We start from the raw sequence: 21,801 nt of genomic DNA, 5'->3' as shown, positions 1-21,801 counted from the left end.
CATACATATGTTTGAGTTCCAGATCTACCATTAGTAGGCTGTTTGACATTGCATATAAGTTACTGGGTCTTTCTGTACACGTGGGATAATAATAATCATACCTCATATGTTAACTGTGAGGACTAAATGGGTTGATGCATAGATATCGATAGCATACAATACGTATTCAATAAATGTTATTATCATTATCATTACCTGTGTTAAGTCATCAAAGAAAGCCTAGGGAGGTGGGCAGAACTGGCACTTGCTCAGGGCATTGGATGAGGGTTGGAAACAGCATTATCCAGGGGAGCCCATAGGAGTGAGGGGGCAGCAGTGGCACCTGGAAGGGGAGAGGTAAGGACCTTGATTCCGTCTCAGAGCTGTCAGCTCATCACTCTGCCTGGTCATTTTTTTTTTAATTTATTTAATTTATTTTATTTTTGGCTGCATTGGGTCTTCATTGCTGCATGCGGGCTTTCTCTAGTTGTGGCGAGCAGGGGCTACTCTTCGATACTGAGCACGTGCTTCTCGTTGTGGTGGCTTCTCTTGTTGTGGAGCATGGGCTCTAGGCATGTGGGCTTCAGTAGTTGTGGCACGTGGGCTCAGTAGTTGTGGCTTGCAGACTGTAGAGCGCAGGCTCAGTAGTTGTGGCACACGGGCTTAGTTGCTCCACGGCATGTGGGATCTTCGCGGACCAGGGATTGAACGTGGGTCCCCTGCATTGGCAGGCGGATTCTTAACCACTGCGCCACCAGGGAATTCCCCTGCCTGGTCATTTTGAAAGTACGATTGCAGAAAGTGTGGTTCAGGTCTTACACAAGTCATATTTGGCCAGCAGATGATTTTGTAGGCCCAAGCAGTGTTTTTAAAAGTTGGATTACTTATTAACATTTTTAAAAGGCAAGATTCCATGTAAAATCTAGATCTATCTCCGATCTTCTTGCAATGATATTTTAAAAAGAAAGCCTCTATTTGTTTAATCCACTCATAGTCCGGTGTTCTGATTTTGTAATCAAAAGTATTCTTGTGGATAAAGGCCGGGCTTGGAGGTGAGACATAGCTGGGCCTTGGAGAGGGCAGTATGGGCTCTTGCTCTGATATTAAACCTCCAGTATGCAGGTTTGGCTCTAACACGTACTGAACTTGGACAAATCACTTAACTTCTAAGCCTCAGTTTCCTTATCTTTAAGATGAGGTTAATAGGAATTACCATCTCATAGAATTGTGAGGATTACATAAAATAAAGGATGTGCAATGCCTAGGATGGGTAAGTGAGTTGTAAATGCTGGCTTATGATGATTATTCCTCAAAGAATACAGTTGGCTGTGGCTGGGATGATCAGGCCTTGGGGTCTTACGTTTTCCTTGCCAAAAGAAACAGAATGATTTAAGTTTTCTCTTCCAAGGGAAAATAATCGTCAGGCTTCTGTGACCTGAGTTGGAGGAGAAATTTTCAGTCAGTAAGCCGAAGAACTTCTAAATTTCTTTCTTTTGGTAAGCCTCCTTCCAATTTTACTGACGCAAAAATTTGAGTAGCAAGAGGCATGCCAGCTGTTCGGTGATGGTGCAAAGTTCTGCTTCTTCCAGCAGAGGCCTCTTGTGCACAGGAAATGAGGCTGGTGGTGGCTGGAGGGGACCCTGGGCCAGGGCACTGGTTTCCCAGAAGCTCCCCCAGAGTAAAGCGGGGAGGGGAGTCTAAGGAAGAGCTTGTGGGGACTCCTCCCACCCTGACCCCGTCCCCTGTCCCCCGTCCCCTGTCTCCTGTCCAGGCTTCAGAGAGCTGGATGCCAGTGTCCTGGAATTCTGGAGTCTTTCTTGAAAGAAAGAGACGGGGAGAGAGAAGGAGAGAAAGAAAGAGGGATGGATAGAGGGAGAAAGCGGGGAGGAGGGAGAGAGGGAGGAAGGAAGGCAGCAGCTTTGTTTAAGCTCCAGGGCTCAGAGGCAGGGCACCCATGAGGGCTGATCTCAAGGGTCAGACCTGCAGAGAGACTTTCTGCTCTCTGCCTTTCAGTTTATTTCATTTCCCTTCATTGTTGCTACCTGGGCAAAAAGGCATCTGAATGATTTTTAATCCTAATTTAACTGCTATGGAGCTATGCAAACTTGGCACAAAGCCTCCGGAATAGCTGCTTGATGGGGGAGAAGTCAGATGATCTCTTAAAAGTCACGGTAACGGAGAGCGAGAAGGACTGAAACCGTGAGTTACGGCCTGGTTTGCAGAAAGGCCCAGACTTCTGGTGATGGAGGGAGCGATGGAGGGTCTTTCCTGCTCCGGCGTGGCCCCTTCTGTCTACGGGGGTGGCCCCGTGGGCATGTGGGTGACTTGCTGGGCACACATTCTTTCTTGAAGCTTTAAACCGGGAGTCTCTTTGCCTTTCAGAACTAGAACGGTCCCTGGCACATTTGCTGTGTGCATATGTTGATCATCATTCAAGACGTGCTTTTGGGGAGCTAGGAAAGCAGTCAGGGCCAGATGGTGACTCTGACCTTCCCAGATCAACGCTGGGAAGGAGAAGCCGGCTAAGGGCTGCTTTGGCACCAGGCTGACTTGCCCGGTCGTCCATGAGCACATAAATACTTCCTGAGCACGTATGTCCCCGTCTGTGGGAGCGGTGAAGTCACCCCTGGTGCTGGGGCCCAGGCAGTGATGGAAGGGGTGCGGGGGGTGGTACTTAGGAAGGAGACGGGAACGTTTCTTTGGGGCAGCGCTGCTCCGGTGGCGGTACCTGCCTGTGGAGCTGCGGCGGGTCTTCACGGGGATGTGATTGCGGATCCTTCGGCCTCTCTGGGCCAGGCTGTGCTTCAGCTATGAGACAGGATTCTGCATTAACACGGTGCCCCTTGGGGGGCATTTCGGAGGCCCTGGCTTGAATTTTGGTGGGATGGAAGGGACACAAGGGAATGGGCAGAACCAGGCAGGGTGTTGAGATGAAGCTTCTGAGGGCTCCAAAGCCAAAGAAGGAGAGTGAGGCTGAAGGAGGATGGGTAGGGAGAGAAAACCAGCATGACTCCTGTGGCCCCTCTGGGGTTCACTTGCGGAGACTAGTGTGAGTGCCTCACGTACTGAAGCTACCGAGTCCTTTGTTGATGGGATGCCGGTTTCCCGCTGGTTTCCCAGCCTTCAGTGCCAGCACTTGGGCGGCTTCGCCTACCCCCTCTTGGGCACGTCTCTGCCACCTTCCCTTTCAGAGCAGCTGTGCCCTCCGTGATTGGCTGTGGAGCACAGCGTGAGCACTGATGGCTGAGTCCAGCCCCCTACACTGGGCTGGGGACCTCCAGGCACATCAGCATCGTTTTCTTTCTGTGGAAAATGGCAGGAATTACTCCCCCTGCCTGCTTTTTACCTCTCAGATTGTTATGAGAATGAATATTTGAAAATATCTTGTAAAAGACAGCATTCACGTTTACAAGTTTTGTTTTTATTTTTATTTTTTTTCAAAATTACGAAAGGAAGTTTATTTCAAAAGCAAAAGAGAACATTTACATTTGAACAAAGTGACAGACTGATTGTCCTGCAAAAGAAAAAAATTCATGGCATGAAGTTTCTCATTTAAAAATTTTGAAGCAAAAATAACTTCAGTTGTGCATTCTTGCCTTAGGAAAGGGAAGGAAAACTGTGAAACAGGTTTGGAAAGAAAAAATCTCTCTCTGGCCAGAGAATAGACCTAGCAACACGGTTATCTGGTATCTGGCATCAACTCGTCACCCTCCCTGAGCTGATGCCATCGTATTCGAGGTTTCCTCGCACCATCTTCAGCACCAGCTCTGCTTCCTGAGTCCCAAGAAGGAAGCCTGGGAGATGGGATTGCTAGAATTCAGTTTCATCTGCTAGTCTTCTGCCAGTTCTCTGCAGACTGCAAGAAAGATGAACTTGCTTGTCCCTCTCCTTTGGGTGGGATCCCAAGCACCATGGCCACTTGAAGACCTTCAACTTTGGCATCAACATGCCCAAGGGCTCTTGCACAGCATTTAAGGGCCTACAGACCATGGAGGCTGAAGAGCGGGAGTCCTCCTGAGTCAGAGCAGGGATAACAAGACTTTGCTGCGGTAACTGTCACTCCCCTCATCCTACCTGATCTAATACCCTTGGTCATCTCTGAGGATTTCCTTAAGAGAACCTGTGACATTGTCCTTACAATGCATCTTTCCTTCTTAATCCAGGGAAATGATTTTGCCCTTGGTGATGGCCATTTACCATGATTGCAGGTGACTCAGAGTGAGTGGATGTTTGCACACAAATTGGAACTCGAAGGAACTTCAGGTTCAATCTCCAGCCTTTAGGTAAGGAATTTTGATTTGTGCCAGAAACTGGGACCTGTTCGCCAAAGGCAACCCCCCTCCTAATATTGGGAACAAAAGTAGATCACCCCACGTAGGTCGCCTCCCAGCTCTTGGTGTGACCATGGGACTAAAGTTTTTTTTCCCGTGCAGTGTGAGGGAGGAAGGGGCCCATTCTAAACTCCCACACGTACTTCTCCGTGCTCTCCCTTCCAGCTGACTGGACCATTACTCCCAGCAAGACCTTAGGAGCCAAGGGTTGGAGGGAGACTCACTGTCAGCCTGGATCCCTTCATGACTATGTGGAAGAGAGACGCCCTACTCACCCCTGTCCCCTACTGCAAGTGTGGTTTATTAAAACACGTTAGTGGAGTCAGGAGATCCTGTGGTTAAATGCTTTATGTGTGCCTCAGTCTCCTCATCTGTAAAATTGCAACAGAGTTCTTACGTCACAGAGTTTTTGAACAAGTAATATGGGATAGTGAGTGACCACTCACTGTAGTGCCTGGCAGGTGACAGATGCTCAAGAAATCTAGACTGAATACATATCTTCGTTCCTTGAGGGTTGTTGTGATATCTTAATGAAATAATCATTTTGGAGACAGATATCAACATGGAAAAGCTAACTGTTGGAGGTGAGAAAATGCTGTCTCAGCCCCTTCCTCCCTCTTATTCTAAGAAACTTTAACAATTTGTGGACCTAGTCCCTTGTCCAGGGTAATGGAAGCAGGCTATTGTAGACACAGTGGAATCTATAATAACGGAGAATGCTATCCATTTAATTTCACGCCCCTCCTCAGCACCTCCCTCAACCCCAAACCCAACCGATGAACCTAGAAAACCCATGGACAGGAACTTGTGGTCTCTGGGATTGGTGGTGAAACAAAGCAGCAGCTATACTGAGGATTATAGGGAGGAGATGTTTTCACGTCGTAGGTGTTTAGAAAAAGATGGCAATTTGGATGATTTGTTTAGATGATCTTTAAGGTATTGTCTAGCCCTAAGTTCTGTGATCCTTAAGAAAATAAAAGAATTTTAGTTTCATCTTCTCTTGACTTCTGTGCCTCCCCAAGTCCATTACCTGCGGAAGCACAATCAGAAAGAAAATTCCCCCAAAAACACAAAATAAGGAGGAGAAAGAGATGCAACTAGAGACCTCCAGTCTATGAATAATTCATAGTTAAGCATCTTAGCCTGTTATTCCAGGGAAAATCAAGTCATGTGAACATTTAAGCCACATATCTTTTTAGTGATACTCTGGGTTCACTTTGCATTTTGCCTGGGGTACATTATGACTCCATCATCCTTATACAGATTTGTATGGATTTTTTTCTTTCTCTCTTCAATACAGGACTTCAGGTATGGCTAAAGAATAACCTGTGGAATCAGACACACCTGGATTTGAATGTGGGGTGAGTTAATATTCAGATCATCTGTTTCCTCATTGTAAAACTGGGGTTAAATATGTACCCCATAGGGATGTCATGAGAATCATCACTAGAATTCATTAAAGCAAAGGGGCTGGCAAGTAACAGATGCTCAAACCTGCCTGGCTCTTTCCCCTCTTTTCTCCTGCTAAGATGCAGAGGGTCCGGTTTGTGGGTTTGTGGGGCTGCCCTCCGAGACGGTGCCAGGAATCTCCTCGCCACATCCAACTACTGCAGGGGACGCCGGTGGGTAAATGAGCAGCAGGCTGGCTTGCTACAGCCAAAAAAGAAAGACCGCCAATCCTGAGAAAGTCTAGGTTGTGCTTGCAGGGTATAGAAAGCGCAAAAGATGACGAAGGTTCTAAGGAAGCTATTTTTATTTTATTTATTTATTTATTTTCATTTTTGGCTGCGTTGGGTCTTCGTTGCTGCACGCGGGCTTTCTCTAGTTGCGGCGAGCGGGGGCTACTCTTCGTTGCGGTGCACAGGCTTCTCATTGCGGTGGCTCCTCTTGCTGCAGAGCACGGGCTCTAGGTGCGCAGGCTTCAGTAGTTGTGGCACGCGGGCTCAGTAGTTGTGGCACACGGGCTTTAGTAGTTGTGACACGTGGGCTCAGTAGTTGTGGCTCACGGGCTCTAGAACGCAGGCTCACTAGTTGTGGCGCACGTGCTTAGTTGCTCCGCAGCATGTGGGATCTTCCCGGGCCAGGGCTCGAACCCGTGTTCCCTGCATTGGCGGGTGGATTCTTAACCACTGCACCACCTGGGAAGTCCAGGAAGCTATTTTTAAATGGCCTCCTGCTGAGAGACAGCTTTCTGGGAAGGTTTATTTCAGGCCCATTGTAGCTTTCCACCTGTCTCCTGCATTCCTTCTGGTATTTTTCCCCATCTGCTGGTCCAAAATGAAAAACACTCCTTCCTCAGAGGCACAGACAGCGTTGGTAGCCTTTTTGTCTGAGCACCATGCAGAGGCTCAGGCCAGCGCTGCGACCTGGGAGGAGAGAGAGGAAGTTTCTGGAACAGAAGCAGGGCTTCTTATTAAAGTAGGGGAATGTTATTTTTAGTCTGGGCATGAGTTGCTTCATTGTTCCTGCTGCCGTCAGCTTCTCTTTAAAGTGACCTCCTGGTGTGGGAATTGTTGGGCTAGAGACCTGGAGAAGGTAACAAGCCACCCCACACCTAAGGCTGAAAACATCAGCCGTTGTTTCATTTACTCCCGAATGTGCCATTGGGGCAGGCCTCCGCGTGTCAGCTGAGGCAGCGTGAAGGCTAGACAGGTGTGACCCTGGCTGGAATCCTCTCAAAGCTTCACTCCCTCACACGTCTGCCGGTTGACGCCGGCGTTGGCTGTGACCTTGGTGAAGGCTGTTGGTTGAACACCTACACGTGGCTTCTCCACGCGGCCACTGGCTCCCTCAGAGCATGCCTGGTGACTGGGTTCCAGGAGGGAGAGACCCGGCCCAGGGGGACTGAAGTTGTATTGCATTTTCTTACCTAACCTTGGAGATCCCTTAGCATCCCTTCTCCCCTTGTCACACACCCGGCTAGACGTACAGGGAAGGAACGTAGGCCCCTCCCCTCAGGAGGAGGAGTGTCAGCACGATACCGTAAGACTGGAGGCCTGGTCGTGGCCGCCTGGAAAATAACTGGTTCTCACAGAGGAATGAACTGGGGGAGGAACGGAGGCACGGGTTTGCTGTTGGAGAATTATGGAGACTCAGAGCTACTGTTTTTTACTTTAAAAATACAACTTTCAAAAACTGGAATACAGGCATACCTCATTTGATTGCGCCTTTCTTTATTGTGCTTTGCAGATATTGCAGGGTTTTTTTGGTTGGTTTTGGTTTTTTTTACCAATTGAAGGTTTGTCGTAACCCTGTGTTAACCAGTGCCATTTTTACAACAGTATTTGCTCACTTCGTGTCTCTGTGTCACAATTTGGTAATTCTTGAAATATTTTGAATTTTTCATTATTACTGTATTTGTTATGGTGATCTGTGATCTTTGATGTTACTATTGCAATTGTTCTGCGGTGTCACAAACCATGCCCGTACAAGACGGTGAACCTAACTGGTAAATGATGTGTGCGTTCTGAGCCCTCCACCGAACGGCCGTTCCCCGTCTCTCTCCTTCTCCTCGGGCCTCTCTATTCCCTGAGACACAACAATGTTGAAATCAGGCCAGTTAATAACCCTACAAGGTCCTCTAAGTGTTCAAGTGAAAGGAAAAAGTTGCGCATCTCTCCCTTTAAATCAAAAGCTAGAAATGATCAAACTCAGGAAGGTACGTCGAAAGCCAAGAAAGGCTGAAAACTAGGCCTCTCCCACCAGTCAGCCAAGCCAATTCCCTTCCATTCTTGAAGGGAATGAAAAGTGCTCCTCCAGTGAACACACCAAAGATAAGAAAGCAAAAGAGCCTTACTGCTGATAGAAGATCAAACCAGATACAGCATTCCCTTAAGCCAAAGCCTATTCCAGAGCAAGGCCCGAAGTCTTTTCAATTCTGTAAAGATTGAGCAAGGTGAGGAAGCTGCAGAAACGTTTGAAGCTGGCAGAGGTTGGGTCAAGAGGCTGAAGGAGGGAAGGCGTCTCCGTAACATCAAAGTGCAAGGCGAAACAGCAAGTGCTGATGTAGAAGCCACAGCAAGTTATCCAGAAGATCTAAGATAACTGAACGAGGTGGCTACACTAAACAACAAATTTTCAATGTAGATGAAACAGCCTTCTATTGGAAGAAGATGCCGTCTAGGGCTTTCATAGCTAGAGAGCAGAAGTCAATGCCTGGCTTCAAAGGACAGGCTGATTCTGTTGTTAGGGGCTAACGTACCTGGTGGCTTTAAGTTGAAACCAGTGCTCACTTAACGATTCTAAAAACCCTAGAGCCCTTAAGAATTATGCTGAATCTACTCTGCCTGTGCTCTACAAATGGCACAACAAAGCCTAGGTGACAGCACATCTGTTTACAACATGGTTTGCTGAATATTTTAAGCCCACTGTTGAGACCTACTGCTCAGAAAAAGAGATTTCTTTCAAAATATGACTGCTCATTGACAACGCACCTGGTTACCCGAGAGCTCTGATGGAGATGTACAACAAGATTAATGACGTTTTCTTGCCTCCTAACACAACACCCATTCTGCAGCCATGGATCAAGGAGTAATTTCGACTTTCAAGTCTTATCGTTTAAGAAATACACTTTGTAAGGCTATAGGTAGAAATTCCTTTGCTGGATCTGGGCAAATTCAATTGAAAACCTTTTGGAAAGGATTCACCATTCTAGATGCCTTGAAGAATAGTCATGATTCATGGGAAGAGGTCAAAATATCCACATTCCTACAGGAGTTTGGAAGAAGTTGATTCCAGCTCTCATGGATGACTTTGAGGGGGCCAAGATTTCAGTGGAGGAAGGAACTGCAAATGTGGTGGAAATAATAAGAGAAGTAGAATTAGAGGTGGAGCCTGAAGATGTGACTGAATTGCTGCAATCGCATAATAAATCTTAAAGGGATGAAGAGTTACTTCTTATGGATGAGGCAAGAAAGTGGGTTTCTTGAGATGGCATCTATACCTGGTGAAGCCTGTTGAAATGACAACGAAGGATTGGTTTAGTGTGCCCCCAGCAGCCGGGCTGACAAGTCCTTTGTGGAAGAAGGATCTGGGTTGCACCTCACAGTGTCCACCACAGCACCTCATTCAAACACTTTTCATTTCTCCTCTCCCTTATTTTCAACCTCTTGAGTGAAGAGTTCAGCAGGGCTTCGTGCTGGAAGGCTTTTCAATACTTTATGCATCACAGAGGCATTGGGAACACATTGAGGGTTGAAGAGGAAACAGTTTTGCATGAGATGAAGGAGGAAGATGAAGTGACACAGCCTAAATGAAATGAGCCTGGCAAGGATTTGACAAACCCAACGCTTTCATCTCAGGTTGAAATATTTTTTTTTGATAATAATTTTTTTTTGCTCATTTCTGGATCAAAAAATTGATTCTAGAGGGAACTGTGAATGTGAGAACCAGGCTATGGAATGATCCCGTGATTATAAGGAATAATCTTAGAAAAATATTTGTAGAGATCAAACAAGATGAGCTCATCAATTTACTTTTCCTTTTATTATAAAAGTAAAATAAAAAATAGCATTTATAAATCCAACATTTTTTCCTTTAAAGTATTTGATCTAAAAAAACATATTTACAATAGCAAAATGCAGCAAAGGGGGGGAAATACCATTTTCAGCACTGATTGTAACCATGTTTAAATATTGACATGTACATATTCTTTTTTCAAATCACAGAGAGAACCACATTAGGAAAAGCAGTGAGCTTTTTTTTCAGCCACTCGGCTTGCGGGATCTCAGTTCCCCAGGGATCTGGGGATGGAACCCGGGCCCCCTGCAGTGGAAGCACCGAGTCCTAACCACAGGACAGCCAGGGAAGTCCTAATGAGCCTTTTTTTTTTTTTTTTTTTTTTAATCACACACCAATAACTCTCACTTTAAAATATCCCTTTTCATAATCCTTAATCTGAATGCACAAGTGTGCTTTGGACGGCCAGAAGGAACACCCAGTAGGGACCGTGACAACTTTTAATGACAGTGGGAAAGCAGCAGAGGGACAGCAGCAATGATAAGAGAAAGCAGCTGGTAAAGCTCCACAAGCTACCGCACTCCCAAAGAGGCGTCAGCCCAGCCGCGGGCTGTGACCATAGATACTATCGGTGAGTCAGCTGAACTAAAATTCATTTCAGAACTAAAGAAGAAATCCACGTTTAAAAGGCCTTGAATTACACCCCAGAGCGATCCAAGCAGGCCGGTATTCCTCGGAGCACCTTCGGATGCACTTCCTTCCTCTGGACAATGCGATGGAATTTCAGAGCTTTGGTTTACTTCGGCGTTGGAAGCAGCCGGCAGTCTAAATTTTGCCTTCTAGAGGTCCTTCCTGCCCGTAGTCGTGGGGCACTTTGTTAATAGTTAGCAACGAGCTGCCGCTGGTCAGAGACTCTGTGAAGCTGAGCTTGCGGAAGGATGTCTCTACGCCGCTGTCACAGACGCTGTCGTCCCGGAACTCGTCTAGGGGGAGAAAGCACGGACTCACGGGGGTGCACCGGGAACACGGCCCGGCCCTCGCTCCTGCGCACCTGCCATCCCCACTGGGCTCCCGCGTGCATCTGGAAGGCTCGTGGGCTGCAGAATTCTGCCTGTTCCCCTCCACCAGTCACCACGGGCCCACCTACGCCGCCCCAGGTGTTGCTGCTGTTCACGGTGTGGGGGGGTGGGGACAGAAAACACTGGGCTTTATAAAAACTGTGAAAACGTCAAAGTCAGCCAAGTGTTTTCACCCCTCTTTCTTATAATCTAGCCTCATGTTTATCAGAATCCTTTCTGAATTCTCTAGACTCAAAGTGTACCTTTTTTTTTTTCCTTAGAAATTAGATGTATTTTCCCACCCACTGTATCACCTATTTTATAGCTGGGGAAATTGCTGAACGTAGGCAAAATAAATTGGTGACAGAAGTAGGAAATAAAAATGAGATCTCTCTCTGGGCCTCGTATGCTATTAGACACTATACACTGCCTCAAAAATATTCTGTTAGCCAAAAAAGTAAGATGATTTTGATGAAAATGAGTCTCTACTGGGCAATTAGGTCAGATTCTCCTTTGAGAAGTGTCTTTAGGGATCTGAGCAATGTGAATTATTTCCTATAGGGAGAGAGTGACCAAGGAAACAGAAGTCTACCGTACACGAATCAAAAAGCTATCTATCTTCTTGTATGTTAAATTCCAATGTTAATGGCAGTGGCATGGCAATTGTTATTGATTGATTTATTCAACCCATCAATCTTTATGGGTTTCTGTTATGTGCTAGGAACTGTGAGGTTATTTTAAAAAGAACTACAAATTGAGGGCTTAAGGCTTTTTAAAATATAAGTATTTACCTACTTCTTTGTGTAGACGGAGCGTCAGGTCATATGACAGGAGACGTGGGTTGTTTTCTGGTGGATACGCTATTCCTTTCTAAAGCGTGCACAACACCTGTCCTCACTCCCCTAGGAAGGGCCCTCCCACCCCAGCAAGGTGACACCAGTGCTGAAACTGAACGGCAAGAAGGAGCCCGCCAGGTAAGGACCTTTGCAGGGAAGGGGACGAGAAAGCTCAAAGACCCTGAGCCTGGACCGGACTAGTGATCTGGGGGGGGCAGAAGGAACACGCGGCAGGGCAGGGGGCCAGGAGGAAGGGCAGGTGAAAGCGATGTTTGAACGAGAGAGCAGATAAAGCAGGGACACGGTCTTTGCCGCTCACTGCCCCATCTTCAACGCCTGCAACACTGCTGGGTGGGCACGCGGGATGCGCTCAGTAGAGATCTGTTGAATGGCTGAGTGAAGGGGAGGGAGGAACGTCATTCCTAAAAAGAATCACACTGCCTGTTGTGTAGAGAGTGGACTGAAGGTGGGCGGATAGATTGGAAACAGGGAGACTGGCTAGGAGCTGCCGCAGGACTCGAGGCAAGAGATGAAGGTGGGCTGGATGGGGGTGGTCAGGACCGGCGAGCGTGCACACGCAGTCGTAACCTCTTGGAGGATGGCAGCGCTTGTGACCGCCGTGGCCGGCGCCGAGCTCTTGGGTATCAAGAGTCCTGGGCAGGTGAGGACAAGTAAGGAGGGCCTAGGATGGGGCTCTGGAGGCTGCAACTTTAAAAGGTGAGTGTGGAGGTGAGCGTGCTAGGGAAGAGCCCAGAGGGCAGGCTGTCTGAAGAGCGGTCCCCTGTGATACGCGCCGGGAGAGGCAGAGGAGCTGAGAAGGATGGTGACCGGATCTGAGCAGACGCTGGCCCTCGTGAGGAGAGGAGGCCTGGTGCAGGGGTGGGGTAGAGGCCGACCACAGGGGCAGGGGGTCGAGGAGAGAGGTGAAGAGGTGGAAAGAATAACTCTACAAAATTCTTCCGGGAAGCGTGGCTGGGTAGGAGAACAGAGAAATCGGGCTGCGGCTAAAGGGGACGGGGGAATCAAGGGAATGTTTCTTTGTTGGTTTCCGTTTATTTGTTTTATGTTGAAAAGATGAGAGAAACTACAGCACGCTCGCTAGGCGATCTAGTCGGGAGGGAGAAAATGCTAAGGCATGAGAGAGAGGCGAGGGTTAGAGGAGCAGGACCTGGCCGGGCAAGAGGCGGGCCCAGGTGGCCTGGTGGTTTGAGGGTGCAAAGATGAGAGAAGTCTAGTTGTTTCTATGTTCGCGGTGGAGTGAGGCAAGGACATGGGATGAGTAAGGGGCGGGAAGGGGTGCTGGCAGTTTAGGAGGAGAGAGCATGAAAGAAGGGTTGTTAGAGCGGGAGGACACATTTGAAGGGAAACAGAGGACTGTGGTGCCGAGAGGCCATCAGGGCACGTGTTTTAGGTGGGGTGACGGGTCAGCGCTGTGAACGCGGGGAGGAGGCTGAAGGGAGAAGGAGAGACAGGACCACTGCAGGGGGGAGCCTGGGCAGCGGTGGGGAACGTCGCGGCGTCAGTCCACAGCCTGGGGCGCGAGTCCTGCTTCCACAGACCCGGATTTGCACATTTCTCTCTCTTTTGTGAATTTAAGAAGCGAGAGAAGTAATGCTGACCTTCACCACCCGCAGCCTGCTGTTCTGGTATTTACTGTGAACCTGAGCGACCCGTGTGTCCAGGTGGCTGTTGTGGGGACAGCCCCTCCCCTGAATGGTAGTGTCCGAAGGGGAAGACAGTACAACCTATGGTCCCCGAGGGAGACGGATGTAGTGGACAGCGTGTCCGGGAGATGGTGGTGGGGAGGACCGGCCACAGCCCCAGAGGCTGAAGGCACCAGCCTGGCGGGGCAGGGAAATGTCTCGACCGCTTTTTCAGGCCTTTTTCTTTACCTATTTGCTGCCCTGTGGAGGCGGGCGAGAAGGGCAGCGAGTGGGCCTGCGAGGTGGTCTCCCCCGGGCTGGTGGCCGCGCTTCCCGACGTGCAGAAGGCCGCCTGGATCACTTCAATGGCTTCGGTATAGCCCATCTGCCTCAGGGCCTCCACCAGCTCCTTTATGGTCCCCCCAGAGACCTGCGAGACAGAAATGAAGAAAGAGGGTGCTTCTGTGTTCAAAGCTGTGCAGGGACAAGCAGGCAGGCTGTAGATGCGACAGCACACCCCTTCCCCTGAGATGACAGCCGGCGGCCTGGGAGCTTGCTCTCAGGGCAGAGAGCAACTGAAAAATACGCTGTCTTTGAATCAGGTTTCCTGTTTCAGCTCAAAGACCACTCAGGAAATCACGGAGAAGCACTTTATAGTAAGCAGAGAGAGAGAGAGTGCTGAGGCAGTAAAACTCTACCCCGAGTGAAGTCTGCCCCGTATCCCTGAAGCTCTGAGAACTGAGAAACGAGCCGCTGATGAACTTCGCCATAGAAAGTGATTTCACCCCATGTTTTTCTACCTTTTCGCTTTAGAAATGAAAGCATCACCAGGTAATGGCTCCGCAAGGAGTCACGTCACTGGTTCCATGTGCTGACATGGGATCAAGGCATGTTCTTGGGGAGGGCAAGGCATGAAGGTTGATTACAGTCTTTCGTCTTTGTTCAGGGAGCTCAAAGTTCTGTGACCATCCTGACACTCTAAGTAGCATTTCTGCAGCAAGTCTCAAGGTGTCTGAAAACAGCCAAGGTGGGTTTCCTGCTGTCCTGGGTCAACCCTCCCAGGACACGGGTAATGACTGATTTTCTTCCTCAGAGTTAAGGGAGAAGGAAAGGGATTATGCTCCGGCCAATGATGTCAACAGAGCAAAGTCAAATAAACGTAGTCAAAGATGTAAGATGACGTGTTACCTCATAGTTGTCCATGAGAGTTTTGGAAGGAGCAGGACTCAGCCGGAAGGCATTATTTAGTATCCCCAAACCTAATTTCTGTGCCAGCGTAGCCCAGTTTTTGTCTGGATCAGGAATCTCTAGCAACTTGTAGAGCTGCAACTTTGCATCTTCAGTCAGCTGCTTCATGTCTCCTGAAGAAAATAAAGAAGAACCACGACCGTCCTAACCGACCCGAGGCACTCCGGAGGGACTGACTGCTGCCCCAGAGCCCACCCTCCCGCCCCGTGGAAGCAACCACGCTCCTCCCCTTGAAAGTCAGCAGCAGCCCACGCTGTTGTAATTTACAGCTGGACCTTCTCCGCGGCGCCCCGCCAGGGTCTCCTGATTCTGAAAGAAGCCCCCCTCTCAGTGACAGGGTGGAGATGACACTGGCTCAAAGAACCCGCTTCTCCCACAGCTCACCTTGTGCCAGTAAATCATCAGATGTAAACTCTGGCTCATAGGGTTTCCCATTTAATATGTCAAATACCTGTTGGGAAGAAAAACACGGGGAAATGTTACACATTACAGGGACCATGAGGGAAATCTGCTTCTTTGTAATAGAGAACTCGGCACGTCCTCCTCAGGAGGGGCTAGGACCCCGAAGATGGAGGGCCGGGAAGAGGAGTCAGTTCCGTCGCCCGGGAATACGCGTGCCCTCTGCGGGGCTCTGGGCCCGGGAGGCTGTGCTCCTCAGCAGCTGCCTGAGGCGGGGAGGAAGACCCAACCCGGCCCCACAGAGCGCCACGGCCACGGCCACGGCCCTTCGGAGGGGCAGAGGCGGAGCAGGCCGCCCAGTCAGCCACGCGTCGGCCGCGATGCTTCCCGAGAGCAAGGGAGGGGCTGAGCTCCCGCCGGGCGGGGAAGCTGGCTGCGTGGCCGCCGCTCCCCCCAGTGAAAAGGCTTCCGAGGATGAGCTTTACGAGCTTGCTCAAAGTGAGGCGGACAAATGCTCACAGGGCTCGGGGTCAGCCTCCTGGCGCCATCCGCATGTTAACTGAGGGGCCAGAAAACTCTTAGGCTAAAAGGGAAAAAACCCACAACACTCCATAGCTACGGGGGCTTTTCTGCGCTCTCTGCAAGTCACCCGGTGGCTGGCTGACCTGGGCGAGGACCACACGGGGTCACTGAAGTGGGTTATCTTTGTGTTCTGTGGTGAGGCTTCTGGGAAAACCAGGCGTTCAACGTAAAGAGAGCCGTGAGGTCTCTCGGCCAGGGTCACTCAGCTCAACCCACACGGCCCGCGAGGAGGCCGACGGGCAGCTTCCGGACTGGGCGCAGCACCTGCCCCTGAGAGGGTTACTCGGTTGGGCCGGGGGTGTGTGTGCTGCCCGCCTCCTCCCTCTGGCGCCCCCCCCTGGGCCCCAAAGACCCAGTGACTGCTTTCGCCTTCGGATCGCAGGTCAGCGGAGCCCCGAGGAAGCTTCAGGCTGTTTGCTCTGTTTGTATTCGTGCAGACCCTCAGAAGAATCCCCATTTCTTTTTATGTTCAGAAATCACTTACCGAAGTTCACGCTAACCGTAACATTTATCCTGGCTTCAGAAACTGAGATGGGAACGACTGCGGTGTAAGTTCAGAGTGGGTAACCTGTAACGTGAGTTTTGTGTTTCTCTCATCTAACTCTGATCTGATTAGGCATATACTTTTACACTCAGAACTCTGCTGACCTAGATCTTTCACAGATAGGCTTTTCAAGATACATACAGCTCTTGACAAGCAGACTTTCTTAAAAAATAACAGGCATGCGCTCTGGGGAGTAAAGACCGAGGAAGGCCACCTGCTCTGACGTCCCCGGCCCTGGAGCTCCCCCGGGAGCAGCCAGCACACAGGCGGAGCCACACTCACCTGCCAGCTGGTGGCCATATCCAGAGGAGTGGTTCCTGGCGGGACTCCTTCATCCTCCCCATCCTCGTCCCAAGAGTCATCCAGGTCGTACAGAGGCTCAAAGTTCTCCACCAGGGGATCTGCTCCTGCGAAGTCAAGTCACACAGCGTTAGGTAAACCCACATCTTGTCAACTTCTAACTGCCTGCAGGGCTCAGAGTCTATAAATAGATAAAACATGTTTATTTATAAACATATAAAACACATTTCTACTGAAATATCCAGAACCCTGCTTTTAAATTTAAAAATTTAAATTTAAATAAATTCTAATGCATCTTGAGTGTAAAGGTGACTGAAGATACCCCGTACGGCCAAGGACACTTTCAAACACAAAAGGCCTGGAACACGCTGACTCTCACATTTACCGCTATAGGGGAGCTTTCAGGTGAACGACGCATCTTCAGCCCGAGGACGGACGGCGACAGTCTGCAGGGACTAGGGCGCACGCTCAGGACCGCGGTCCGAATGTTCGAATTGGCGCCCAGCGCCACACGTCTCTCAGCCTCGTCGCCTGCCCGCTCAGAAGAGCAGAGCTGCTCACTGTCTAGTGCCAAACTGTTCCGTTTCACTCCCGGGTACGGCACTGATCCTTCAACGCAAAATGCCAAGAAAACCTTCTGGTAGGATGTGGAGTCGTTGAAAAAGTTAGGGCCAATCTTGGAAAATCTAGTCTGTCCCTTAGCCAGCAGCAAGAAACACCTGAAGGAACTCAAAAATTAAGGCTAGAGTTAACTTCTCAAAGGCTTAGAGAGGCTATTTTTATTCAGGGAGTGTTTAGCTTGCTGCCTGATGAAACAGTAGGAAGTTTAGCACGCTCTCCTTTTGGAAAGAGGACCTTGTTTTAGTCTTGCTGCGAGGACGTTTGACTTTTGACAACTTCAATGATAGGGAGTGCCTAACGAGAGGATCTGCGTGCCACTTCTCACTCCGCTCTCCCAGCTGCCGCCTGATCTCGGGGGCAGTAAGTGTCACCTGACCACGGAAACAGTAGAGAAACTAGGATGAACAATCTGCAGGACCAAAGATGGAGAAGCTGAACTAGGTCTGTTCCTTAAGTGATCTTCTTCATGACTCTGAGCTCAGGACTAGGTTTTTTGTTTTTGTTTTTAAATTTTATTTATTTTATTTTTGGCTGCGTTGGGTCTTCGTTGCTGCGTGCGGGCTTTCTCTAGTTGCGGTGAGTGGGGGCTACTCTTCATTGCAGTGCGGGGGCTTCTCATTGTGGTGGCTTCTCTTATTGCGGAGCACGGGCTCTAGGTGCACAGGCTTCAGTAGTTGTGGCTCACGGGCTCTAGAGCGCAGGCTCAGTAGTTGTGGCGCACGGGCTTAGTTGCTCCACGGCATGTGGGATCTTCCCGGACCAGGGCTCGAACCCGTGTCCCCTGCATTGGCAGGCGGGTTCTCAACCACTGTGCCACCAGGGAAGCCCAGGACTAGGTTTTTCTTCCGAGTTTCTTCATTTATATACTGGAGAAACTGCTACTTGCTACTCCTTTCATGGGATACTGAGAATTAGAGAGAAAGCATTCTTGGAAGGGTCAGAGCTTCTCGTCTGAAGGCATTTCTTAATTATAACCAGTGACTCCCCACACTATTCATACACACTGCAATCATCGTCTCTTGTTCACGGGAATGTCAACTTGACAAAGGAGGAAAGAAAAGGCTGCTGCTTATTCGGGATGTGATGTCAGAAAAATGTAGTGCTGCCAAAGAAAAGGGTCTTGTATTTTTCTGGCCTCAGTTTTTTTTTTTGATTGCTGTGTTGGGTCTTCGTTTCTGTGCGAGGGCTTTCTGTAGTTGTGGCAAGCGGGGGCCACTCTTCATCACGGTGCGCGGGCCTCTCACTATTGTGGCCTCTCTTGTTGCGGGGCACAGGCTCCAGACGCGCAGGCTCAGTAGTTGTGGCTCACGGGCCTAGTTGCTCCGCGGCATGTGGGATCTTCCCGGACCAGGGCTCGAACCCGTGTTCCCTGCATTAGCAGGCAGACTCTCAACCACTGTGCCACCAGGGAAGCCCCTGGCCTCAGTTTTTTTAGAAGGTATTTAATCTACTCTTTTCTTGAATTTGTGAAGCATTTATTTTCTAAAAAAATTTTAATAACTTCTGAAGTAAATCACATATGCCAGGACAGGCTTGAAATACCAATTCCATTAAACATTTTTTGAGGTTCTAAATACACAAGGCAGTAGAGATTCAAGGATGAGCAGGAATAATTTTTCTATATTTCACAGGATGAGAGGATTGAATTGGAATAACACCTTCAAATCCTTGAGCAAAACAGGGGACAGAAACACAGCAGAGAGAATAGAGTCTGGAAGTTCAGGGTGACAAGGTGTGACTCACAGCTCTGCCCCTTACTGGGGCCCTGGGACCGGGATGCAGAAATCTCTCTAGTCTGTTTCCTTGGCTATAAAATGGGACTAATAATGGGATTTGTCTCAAAGGGTTATTGTGGATTAAGTAAGACTAAATGAGACAGTGCATGCGAAGTGCCTAGCCCAACAGAAGCTAGCGATTTTTAGTGCCTGGCACATGACAGTACTCAACACACGGCCCATTTGTTTTTTCCCATTACTCTGGCTTCTCAGGGACCTTTCTTGCAAAAGGAAGTCTTTAAGTCATTTCTTATACCAATAAACTTTTCCTTCTGAGGACTTGTGACATGACCTGAGGTGGATATTGCTCCGAATTCTACAAGGAATTCGATTCAACGTTATGAAGATCTCTTGTCATGGGGGTCAATGAAGACAACCCACATCCAAAACAAACAGGTGACCTGGAGAGGAAAAACTAACCTGACTGTCAGCACGAAGCCCAGGATTACTAGTCCAAACAGTGCCTTTACGGCAGGTGGATGTGATTTGCCAGACAACTTTTATTTCCTTGTGCCTTTCCGCAGCGGGCCTGTGGCTTAAGAAGGTGGCACGGCTGCTCTATTGAGGCTGGGTTTGCATTCCTGATGACATTTTCCATCACCGACCGCCGGGCTGCCTTACCTGCTGCCTTGAGAAGAGCTGCCAGCCTCGTGGACCCTCTCCCAGCCGCTATGTGCAGGGGTGTAGTTCCATCATAGGTGGTGCTGTCTACATGGGCATCACCCTAAAATCCCCACACACAGAAAAGGGTTAGTCCAAGGTTCTCTCGCCCTTTTGTCCCCGCCTCCCCCCTGTCTGCATGGCTCCCCGGGTCATATTACCAGCCCTGTTGCTATTTTGGGCCGGCTCTGCCATTGAAGAAATCCCCAGTTAGAAATAACCAGGCAAGGGATGCCGGGAAAGCCTGAGCTGCTATTCTGAAGCGTTGAGTAGGTATTACAAAGGTGGAGCGGAATGTAGGGAGACAACCTGTTCGCGACATCATTCTTCGAAAAGATTTCCCCAAATCCCCTTTGGGAACTGAATGCAAGGGCAGGTAAGCGCATCCTTCACCTCCAGGAGCAGGCAGCCAGCCAAGGAGATGTTGTCGTGCTCCACGGCCAGGTGCAGCGCCGTGCGCCCCGACTTCCGCTCCTGAGCGTTGACGTCAGCCCCCGCGGCCATGAGCAGCAGCAGACACGGCAAGCTGTTGCTCACCATGGCCACGTGAATGGCGTTCAGACCTGCAGCCCAAGCACAGGCATGGTCACGGGGAGGGAAGGCCGTCGGGGGTCAGCACGTCTAGCGCTGACAGAATCTCTCCTCCAGACAGTCTTTACAGGTGCTGTCAGTCAGTTGTTCTGCATGGAAACCCACAGACTCCTTTCACGTTCTCAGGAGACACTGAGAGCATACGAACATTCTCCGAATAAAGGATGCTTTCTACATACCAAGACTGGTGTTTGCTCAGGCCTTTGCTTTTCCCTCCTACTGACTGACTATTCCAAATCATCTTTAAAGGAATTAGCTACAGCCAGCAACGGAAATTTCCATAAGAGACGATGAATTCCAAGTGATTAAGGAAAGCACTTTGGGGTGCCAATCAAATAACACACATTTACCAGAGAGCTACTTTTTGTGTAGAAAGCAGACAGAGAGGGTTATACCACGATGTGTGACTGTCTCTTACCTTCCCCGTTGGGGTGGTTGATAAGTTGTGCTGCCTTCTTGTGCTTGAGTAAAATACTGAGAATTGTATCGTGTCCTTCTTTGGCAGCTAGGTGCAAAACAGAGTTACCCAAGCGGTCCAAAAGGCTCAGGTCGGCCCCGGCCCTCAGCAAGTCCTCCACCACAGCCTCCTGCTTGGTGATCACTGCCAAGTGCAAGGGTGTCTGGGGAGAACAGGCAGGAGATGACACTGGTCAGCGGCATACTTGTAGCCCACAGGCTCATCAGCTGTGACTGCAATAGGTGGAGTCATACGGAGGGGCCATTTCTCATTCCCAGATTAACTGCTCACCTTTGCAAATGAGTTACTCTCTGTTCCACATCATATGCTAATGAAGTATTGGGATGGCCAAAAAGTGCCTTTGGTTTTTAAAGTAAAAATAAAAGACACATTTTTCATTTTCTCCAAGAACTTTATTGAACAACGTATTCACCCTTTTGTTCCACCACCTTCTGCCATTTTTCAGGCAACTGCATAATTCCATCTTCCCAAAACTTTATCTTTTTGAGCAAAGAACTGTTCCAGATGCCTTTTACAGTCTTCCAGGGAACTGAAATTTTTTCCATTAAGAGAATTTTGTAAAGACCGAAATGAAATCTGAAGGCGCAATGTCTGGTGAATACAGCGGATGAATCAGAACTTCCCGGCCAAGCTGTAACAGTTTTTGCCTGGTCATCAGAGAAACTTGCGGTCTTGCGTTATCCTGATGGAAGATTATGTGTTTTCTGTTGACTAATTCTGGATGCTTTTCATCAAGTGCTGCTTTCAGTTGGTCTAATTGGAAGTAGTACTTGTTGGAATTAATTGTTTGTTTGGTTTTCCAGAAGGAGCTCATAACAGAGAACTCCCTTCCAATTTCACCATATACACAACATCACCTTCTCTGGATGAAGACCAGCCTTTGGTGTGGTTGGTGGTTGTTCCTTTCGCTTGCCCCACGATCTCTTCCGTTCCACACTATTGTACAGTATCCACTTTTCATCACCTGTCACAATTTGTTTTAAAAATGGAACGTTTTTGTTACGTTTAAGTAGAGAATCGCATGCGGAAATATGGTCAAGAAGGTTTTTTCCCTGCTTAACTTACATGGAACCGAAACATCAAAGTGATTAACATAACCTAGCTGGTGCACATGATTTTCAAAGCTTGATTTGGATATTCTGAGTATGTCGGCTATCTCCATAGTGGTATAACGGTGACTGTTCTCAATTAATGTCTCGATTTGATTGCTATCAACTTCAACTGGTCTACCGGACCACAGAGCATTGTCCAGCGAGAAATCTCCAGCACGAAACTTAGCAAACCACTTTTGACATGTTC

General features: G+C 48.9%; 1 protein-coding gene and 1 long non-coding RNA gene across 3 annotated transcripts in view; one reads left to right on the top strand and one right to left on the bottom strand.

Moving 5' to 3' along the window:
* The first annotated feature begins 3,488 nt into the window (after positions 1–3,488).
* On the top strand, positions 3,489–19,388 carry LOC118895447. Of its 2 annotated transcripts, none has more exons than XR_005019950.1 (5): positions 3,489–4,028; positions 4,143–4,262; positions 5,611–5,671; positions 11,732–11,799; positions 18,987–19,388. It is a non-coding gene; the product is annotated as an uncharacterized LOC118895447 (long non-coding RNA). The 2 variants fall into 2 exon arrangements; XR_005019951.1 differs by lacking the exon at positions 18,987–19,388 and adding an exon at positions 16,255–16,342.
* NFKB1 (nuclear factor kappa B subunit 1) overlaps positions 10,131–21,801 on the bottom strand; it is a 123,994-nt gene continuing 112,323 nt past the window's right edge. The window contains 8 exon segments of the mRNA XM_036852524.1: positions 10,131–10,750; positions 13,554–13,734; positions 14,493–14,665; positions 14,937–15,003; positions 16,360–16,484; positions 19,395–19,497; positions 19,827–19,996; positions 20,443–20,644. Of these exon segments, the coding sequence (XP_036708419.1) occupies positions 10,593–10,750; positions 13,554–13,734; positions 14,493–14,665; positions 14,937–15,003; positions 16,360–16,484; positions 19,395–19,497; positions 19,827–19,996; positions 20,443–20,644 (1,179 nt within the window). The 3' untranslated portion in view covers positions 10,131–10,592.

Source organism: Balaenoptera musculus, chromosome 5 (genome assembly GCF_009873245.2).
Source record: "Balaenoptera musculus isolate JJ_BM4_2016_0621 chromosome 5, mBalMus1.pri.v3, whole genome shotgun sequence".
NCBI lineage: Eukaryota > Metazoa > Chordata > Mammalia > Artiodactyla > Balaenopteridae > Balaenoptera > Balaenoptera musculus.
The sequence above is the reverse complement of the archived record's forward strand: the minus strand, read 5'-3'. Positions and strand labels throughout refer to the sequence as shown.